This window comes from Lontra canadensis, unplaced genomic scaffold (genome assembly GCF_010015895.1).
Source record: "Lontra canadensis isolate GAN:19392208 unplaced genomic scaffold, GSC_riverotter_1.0 scaffold74, whole genome shotgun sequence".
NCBI classification, from domain to species: Eukaryota; Metazoa; Chordata; class Mammalia; order Carnivora; family Mustelidae; genus Lontra; species Lontra canadensis.
Genome location: NW_022631068.1, coordinates 6,096,144 through 6,105,049, shown reverse-complemented (window position 1 = coordinate 6,105,049; position 8,906 = coordinate 6,096,144). Strand labels below are relative to the sequence as shown.

General features: G+C 35.5%; 1 protein-coding gene across 3 annotated transcripts in view; it reads right to left on the bottom strand.

Annotated features, from left to right (window-relative positions):
• Positions 1 to 585: 585 nt before the first annotated feature.
• ANO5 (anoctamin 5) overlaps positions 586 to 8,906 on the bottom strand; it is a 94,958-nt gene continuing 86,637 nt past the window's right edge. For all 3 annotated transcript variants that reach the window (XM_032881216.1, XM_032881217.1, XM_032881218.1), the window contains 3 exons: positions 6,971 to 7,149; positions 5,461 to 5,566; positions 586 to 2,485 (listed from right to left, as the gene is read on the bottom strand). In XM_032881216.1, coding sequence (XP_032737107.1) covers positions 2,264 to 2,485; positions 5,461 to 5,566; positions 6,971 to 7,149 — 507 coding nt within the window. In that variant the 3' untranslated portion in view covers positions 586 to 2,263. The remainder of the gene's footprint in view (positions 2,486 to 5,460; positions 5,567 to 6,970; positions 7,150 to 8,906) is intronic.

The window sequence follows — 8,906 nt, the reverse complement described above, 5'->3', positions numbered from 1 at the left end:
TAGATTTTGGTCAGCAAGCTTTTAGGAAAGTGAGGGATACTTTTATTTCATTTTAAAATCTGTGAAACAAGGAAAAGGTTCTTGGTAGAAAATTGAAACACCAATACAAAGTATTTATCAATAACATTTTAAAAGGAAATATCTACCAATCATAGGAACTATTTACTTATCTTAATACTTATTTCCTCTCTTGCCAGTTTCTCCATACATTCTAGAAACCCAACACTTGAGTTGGTTTGTTTTTAAGATTGCAGTGTACAGATAACTTTGTGAGTTAAATTTGTCTTTATTTATCTTAACACTCTAGGTCTATAAATACTGTTAAGCCATAGAAACTAAAACTTATATCCAAGAAACCAATTTCCACACTCTTCCTTATTTTTATTAGCACCTAGGAAGAAAGTAATATATATGAGCTGTGCAAAGGGACAACATGGTAGTAACACAGAATTTGATATGACAAGCCAAAGATACTGCATCTGTGGCTTATTTCATAGTAACACTAGTGTTCTCAAGCAAGAAATAGGCCTCCTCCTCCTATGAAATCATTCTTCAATAATGAGATCATTTTAAATTACACAAAAATTTTTTTTTATAAAATCTACCCAATGGATGACAAGTTATTACTGCCAATATTGGGGTAACTGTCTCATGGTTTTATAAAATTCATAATCCTCATTTCTACATGTTTAATATCTATCATTAGTTAATACTACCTGCCATATAATTAATATTGGCAATTCTACAAAAATGAATTAGTATCAAATAATAAAACTACTTTAAAAATATCTTGTGATAAAGTGTCTTCTTTTGTATGGAATTAAAAAAAACACTATTCTTTTGGAACTGAAGTGTTATTGAAAGCTAGAGTTGCAAGTACTATATCTGAACTGTATCCCTCACTTTGTAGTGTTAAAAATGTATATGAAATATTTTTCATAAGAGAAAAAGGAACTGGTGTACATGTGCCATAGGCCTAAGTATAAGAGAAATAATGCAATTAATTTTTTTTTCCACTTAGCAATCAAATCCATCACCCCTTTCTTACTTGGTTGATCTACTTTTGGTGTTCAACTCTGTGACTGATGTTAAACTGACAATTTCTGTACAACAAGCTAATATTTGAGATGTTACATCACATTACATGAACAGCACAACCACTTCCTGTGTGTCAAAGGTGTAGGGACAAGGCACTGAGTATTGTATGAAGTGATGCATCAATAGAAAACAGGGTAAACTCATTAAAAGATTCAAGATTGCTTCAAACAGATCAAGTTTCATAAACAACTTGTACCTAACTTATACAAAGAGCTAATGCTCAAACAGGCTTCATGATGCAAAATACGCATTATAGAAGAAAAATGATTTTTTTAAAAATAATTCAAGTTTTTTCAGATTAAGGTCAATAAATTAGTCAATATTCATTGTCTTGCATTTGTTAGCTACTAAGAAGACACATTTACTTCTCTATAATATCTTTCATTTACTTGAAGAACTGAAGCAACCTAACAACTTGTTAAGGCTGTTTTCCAGATAAGACAATCCAACCTTGAAACTACTATTACCAAAATGTTATCTTTAAAGACCAGAGTTGTTAGTCTTTCGTTGAAACCCAAATGTTCAGTCTCTTGAAAAATCAATTCTGCATTGACCTGGAAGGGGAATCTGGGATTCTGATGGAAGTTTAACTTAACTTACTCAGGATGATTTCAGAAACAAACCCCCGCCATGATATCCACCCAACATTTTTAATATGTGAGTTTTCTTAAGTCGTCTGATTTTGTTTTTTCATTCACATAGTCTGCAATGGCAGGAGATACATGGCTCAGGAGGCCACTTCAATTCCTTTCCTTTTGTACCAACATTTTTCTTGATGGGAAGGAGTTATAAAACAACCCAACAGAAGACCATGAAAATGTGCAGATGCACTGGGACGTGATGGGACAGCCCAAGTCCAATGTTTAATTCTAAACTGCAACATTCCATGATTTTCCAATATTCTGATTCAACATGCACTTTTAACAATCATTTCTAGAACTCTAGAAAACAGTATCTGGGAAGAGTTCAGCCAATAAAGCAGACAAATGGTATTCTTCCAACCTCATAAAGTAGGCCTCTGTAAAAGTGTACAAAAACTCTGAATTAAAAAAGAAGAAGGAAGAGGACGTGGGGTGAAATTGACACATGCCTTCGGGCCTCTAACCAAAACCCAGGGAAAGTTTTGACGCCAGAGAGGCAACCAACTGCTTGCTCATTATGGTGATTAGACTGCTGAGTTAGCCAGTTGTGCTTTGTTTTCCTGAATCAAGACTTGTTTGGCAAGTTCATTAGAACTAATTTTCAAGTTCTCTTTTAATTTGTGAAGCTCAAAGTCATGAAGAATCTTGACAGTCATTAACTTTTCTCGCTTGATTCTGTCCAGAACAACTTTTGGAACATCAGGGATCATCCAGGCCAACAAAAATTTAACTAAAAACACAACATGCTGGAAGAAACATAAGAGAAAATCAAGGACACTGTTAGAACTGTCAAATGTTCAGCAGGAAGTTCTTACAAATCACTTCATTCATTCAATAAACTTTGCTCAATACAGAAGGTATCAGGAATAGCAAAAAGATCAGGTTCCTGTCCTGGAACTTTCCCAGAAAGACAGAAAGACAAACATTAAACAAATAAATGTTTATTAAAATGCGTAATTACAGAAATTCCAGGTGATCATGGTTATTGAATATACTGTTTAACGGTACTCACTCCTGAAAACCTAATAAGATACTTGGAAGGGAATTTTAAAAAATGGTGTAACTCACAAAGACAAAAAAAAAAAGGGAGGGAACAGCGATAACAGATTCAAGAGAGTAACGAAAGCTGGCACTTCAGCTTGCAATTGATGATATGATGGTGGTAAAACCCAACAAGTCAAAAGCCAACTTTGTTTAGATCTTCAATAAAGTTCAGGAAAAATGGTCCTAAGGACTGTGAAAGCACACCTGTGGGCAGCTAACCAGAGGATTAGCCAACATCTGGTATAAGGAAAAGCTGGAATTTTCAGGACCTCTCTCCCATTGCCAGCCAGGTACTACTTCCCTCCAACCTCACCCTGGCAGCAACTGAGTAATTTGTGCAGAAATCAAAACAGAAAGCCATGAGCTCAGGAGCACCAGAGACAGTGGAGGATGGAGGAGTGGCGCCATACTGAAAATAGGGCAAGTAAGTGAAATTCAGTGAATCCTAAGATCCTTAGTCATCTTTGTCTCACTCAGGTCTCAGAACACAGGCAGCCGTAAAAGAGCACAACAGAAAGGAGTTTGGAAGACTTTTCTCTGGGGAAAGTAAGTAGTCTGTGAAATTACAATGGCAGATACCAAATTTTGTAGGTTTCAAATGAAAAGGTCCCCTCACTACCTCATCACCCTACAGTGAAACCTGCCAAGTGACATTCCTCCTGTAGGCACACAAAGGTTATAATTAGCTTTCACTTATTTGCTCTTAAGCAGAAGCAGATTGCCAAGAATCAGCAGGTATATAAAAGAAAATATCTAATGCAAAAGAAAAAGACTGAAACAGACAAATAGAAACTAAGAGGAAACAGAGATAATGAAGAAGCAAAACAACTGCAAAACAAAAAGATAAAAATATGAGTTCATCTAAAGGGCAGAAAATAATTACAATTTCAAAACAGGAAGTATAACACCTGAGTAATAGAACTTCTAGGAAGACAGAACAGAGAAAAGAAGGAAATAATTCAAAAAATAATATGTACAAGCAAATTTTCTCAACTTGAAGGGTAAGTACCTTTTCAGATTCACAAGGCTCAGCAAGTGTCCAGAAAAATGAGTATTATCCAATAATAAGAACTTGTGATTTTTCATAAAAGAAGGACTAGTGAGAGAATCCTTAAAGCTTACTGATTTATAAAAAGATCATAAACAAAGTCTGGGGAATTGGAATTGTATCGCATTTTTTTAACAACATTGAAGCAGACAGAAAAAAGAGCATTGTCTTCAAAAATGTCAGGAATAAGAAGAGTAAATGAAACAAGATGGGATTGGGAGGGAGACAAACCATAAGTGACTCTTAATCTCACAAAACAAACTGAGGGTTGCTGGGGGGAGGGGGCTTGGGAGAGGGGGGTGGGGTTATGGACGTTGGGGAGGGTATGTGCTATGGTGAGTGCTGTGAAGTGTGTAAACCTGGCGATTCACAGACCTGTACCCCTGGGGATAAAAATATATTATATGTTTATAAAAAAAAATGTCAGGAATACCTAAATAAAGTTAGTTGAAAATTTTTCAGGGAAAATGACTTTTAATCTCGAATTCTATGCCATTTAGTCATCTGTGAGGAAAGTAAAAGAAATATTCAATATTCAAGTTCTCAACAATTGACCACTCATAACTTTCCTCAGAAAATTACTGAAAAATGCACTTCATCAAAATAAGCTAGTAAACCAAGAATGGGAGAAACACAGACCACAGAAAATCGTTTTCAGTACAAGAGAAGGTGAAGAGAAGGTGAAAGTCCCAGTGAGTCAGATGGGCATATCGTCACAGATGGTGAGGCAGAGCCTGTCATAATTAAAAACATTAATAAGAATAATAGACAAAAATCAAAAAATCCCCGGTGCAACTGACCAGAGTGAAAGGTGATCTAAACTTATGATGGAAAATATGAGAACAAAAGAGAGATAAGGTCACAAAGAACAAGAGAGAGAAAGAGAGAAGAAAAACATAGGGAAGGATATACATAAGACTGCTCTCTTTTTCATCACATAGAATTGTATGTGTTTGCATTAGACTTGACTACTACTGAACTTCACGGCAGAGTGAAAAAGTGCCTTCCCTTTATTTCTCTTTCCTTCATTGGCCCTCACGTCTTTTGATATAGAACGTCACCATGAAACTTACCCAAATCCCCCCTCTGTATTTGTTCTCTTTTAATGCATGCCCTATATCTACAATAAGAGTTGATATTCCACAAAGGGGGAAACATAATATAGTGGACAGAGCAGAGGCCTGGGAGGGATATGTAACTGGCATGGAAGCCCAGCTCCAACATTAGCTGATTATCTTTAAACACACTGTCAATTCTGCTGAGAATCAGATTCATTTTTCAGGAGTGAACAATAAAGTCTAACCTACAAGGTTATCATTACAGTGTCTGGAACCAGTATATAATAGCTGTTCAGTAACATCAGTGCATTCTTTGTCCTTTTCCTGACCTCGAGGGAAGAGGCCCTATGTTTTCTTTTCTTTATGTCACCTGGATATTTTCAACAATAGTAGGTGAATAATAGGCAACAATACATTGTACTGAAAATATCCCTATGTTGCTTTTCAGGACAACGAATACTTCCTTCAAAACAATTTCCTGAGATAATACTAATTTTCTGCTGAGCAGATACCGTTAGAAATCTGGAGGGAGAGGACAGACTAAGTGGAATGTAAGTTAAGCGAGACTTACTTCCATAACAATGATGAAGGTCATCTTGGCAGCGAGGACGTGCCAGTACTGCATATTATGGAAATATTTCTGATCATGATCAGGAGGATATCTGTAATCTCTGTACCTGAAAAACAGAAGTAAACGCAAAAAATTAGCTATCGCTTCACAGAGAGACCTAGCGTACATTCTTACCATTTCTCTTAAGAGACACTTTTAATTTACTACAAAAGTCCAGTCATAGGAAGGTAACTGCCGTTATGATACATTTCATTTTTGCACAGATAAAATCATGGCCACGTGTTATTTACATATAGTTTGGTGTAGCAGGAGACACCGGTGAAACTTCTGTCCTGCCCTTCAAAGTCCAATTTCTCAAAAGAGTCAGCAAAATGATTGTCTCCATTCGCTCCCTTCCTACGCCTTAACACGCTTAGTTCTGTCCACACCCCACTGAAATGCGTTGTCTCCTGTCATTAAACCGAAGAAACATGCTAATCCTGTTTTGATATTTCGAGAACAGGACTTGATATTGTTGACTGTTCTTATTTTTATTGTTTAAACTCTCCTTTCTTTTGGCTTATCTGACACTGCATTGGTTTTATTTTTCTTACTATTCTTCTGGACTTTTCTTAGTGCTCGGCTTTGTATGCCCACTGTTTTCTGCAAAGTTACTAGACATTGATGTTCTTCAAAGTCCACCTAGGAAGTGATGAAATCAAGAAAATGGACACATGCCCATGCTCATAAACACCATACTATGATTCCTCTATATGCAGATCTAAAATCGAACATGGTTTGGCTACCTGTATGTCTACCAACATTTTGCTGTCTCTTGCTGTTTCCCAGAAGAAGTAGCTCGCTTAAGGTTTAAGTTAAGTGGTCTTGATGTACTAGGTATATATTATATGTATAATCTTTATGTACTATATATATAATCTTTATGTCATATATATTTGTCATATATAATCTTTAAATTAGATTAAAAAGACCCTCATAGCACAGGAGATGCTGAGTATGGAAACAGGTTCACAAACCTAATTTCATGCTCTCTGCCTGGAGGAAAACTTTTACATGGGACAGATGGTAAGTTTATCATATTATTTCTCCTTTTCTCACTCTATCTCTTTTTAAGAACACATAGTTATATTCAAGTAGGTTTAATGCAGATATATGATCATGGTGTAAATTCAAATAGGTTAAATGCAGATATACTATGATCATGCTGTATGATCTAATAGATAGTATTATATCGTGGGGCCAAGGGGCATTCGTTGGTGAGAAATCTCTCCAATAAATTTAGAAAATAAGAAACAATTCAAAATTGATACTATTTTATCCATAATATCCTTTTATGTTTGGCCTTTCTACTTTTCCAAATCAGATCAGTAAAGTCTAAAATCGATGCACTTTACCCAGGATATTTATTGTCCTAAGTAAATCCTTTGTATCTCAAGCCATGGGGGAAATGGAGAACTTAAAAAACACATTTTAAAAAGCAAAATTAAAAGCTAAGAAATTAAGAAGAAACCTGCAAGTGACAAAGTCTCGTTTTTCCGAAGGTGCAGTGTGGTTTGGAAAATCAGCTATAAGGAATGTTGACAGGCTGTCATTAACATATCCTCTCATGGGCTCAGTGTCATCTGTTGAGTAGGCATAGTAGTAAACTAAACGGGGAATGATGTCCGATGTAAATGCCACAATAAAAGCCTAAAAGACAAAGCAAGAGGGAAATCTTGAGCTAACAATCTAGTTTTTAAAAAATGTCTGGTTTGCATATTTCTCGGTTCCATATGGATGCAAGCGATTAAAATGCTATTACAAGTTACGTTAACATAGGAGTCTTTGCCCTGCAACATGAAATAGTCCTTTTCAAGTTTGTGATTAGTATTCCAAGACTTCCAAGCTAGAGAGCGGCCATGATGAAAACTGAACCTAAATGTATCTGGCTCCAAAAATCATGCTCTTTCCACCATGCCTTGTTATTTCTTACATCTGTTTCACAGCACATTTACACCATCCTTAGCCAAATTCATTTGCCTGAACCAACTCCATAAGCTGGGACCGTGAGTGTGCACACATCCGTGCGTGTGTGTTCATGCCCTCGCACTGGTAGGTGGTTGGTGGTTGGTGGGGAGGTGATGGAGAGAGAAGACCATGTGATGGTTAATGTCCCACAGTTCAGTGCAATTAATTTCAATATTTGATTCTATAGGAATGGTATTTTTCCATCCTTCCCCAAGCTCTGGAATGGTATAAATATCATGTTTCTTTTTACCAGGTAAGTCCATTTAAAACCATCTGGCTCTGCCCTCTACATTTTTACTGGTAGGTTCTTTTGTTTAGTTTTGTTGATTTTATTTATTTCTTTGACAGAGAGAGAGCGAGAGAGTGAGAGAGCGAGAGAGAGCATGGACAGGGGGTATAGGGAGAAGCACACTTCCTGCTGAGCAGGGAGCCCAGTGCCCATGGGGCTGGATTCCAGGACCCTGGGATCATGACCTGAAAAGAAGGCAGAGGCTTAATCACCAGAGCCACCCAGGCGCCCCTTAGCGGTAGCTTTTTAAAAAACTTTTAATACTTTGATAGCTACTGGTCCAATCAGGTTTTCTACCACTTACTGAATAAACTTTGGCAGTCTTTATTTTCTTAAAAAGGTGAGAATTTCAAAAATAGATTTTAAAATTTATTGGAATAATGGAACATATATCAGTCTCACAATTTTCTCACCTGTATCTTATAACTCTTTTTCTTGATGGAGATTTTCAGAGTTCTGTTTACTTTATATGTCTTTTCAATGAACCAACTCTTAATTCACTTAGTAATTATACTGCTTTTTATTTGTTTTCCAATTTTGTTATTTCTGATTGTATCTGTATTAATTTTTTCTTACTACTTTCTGTTGATTAGTTTTACATTTTTCCTTACGTTTCTGAACTCATGCTCAGCTCATGCTTTCAAGTCTTCTTTTTTTAATAATAAAAGCATTTATTGCTATGAATTTTTCTGTAACTGTGGTTTTGGTTAATTCCTATTGGTTTTCATCTTAGTTAAGTACTCTTTATAATTTCAATTTTGCTTCCTCTTTATATAATAAAACTTACTTAGAAGTGTGAATGTTAGGTGGTTAGAGTTTTTTAAATTATCTTCATTATCAACTTCAATTTTTATACCATTTTTATATGTAAATATATATGGTAAAAATTTCTGCTTTGGGGGAATTTAGTTTTATAATCATTTTTTAATAAGTGCTCCATAAACATAACATGTAAATGTTGTATATTCTCTATTTGTAGTATACAACATCATGTACAATCAAGCTTTAACTGTGTTATTCAAATCTTTTATGTACCATTACATATTTTCTATCTACTTTGTCATGTGTTATAAAACTGTAACATGGTATTTCAAGGACAGTGGTTTTACAATTTTCTTTGTATTTCTAAGAGTTTGCATGTCATAAATTT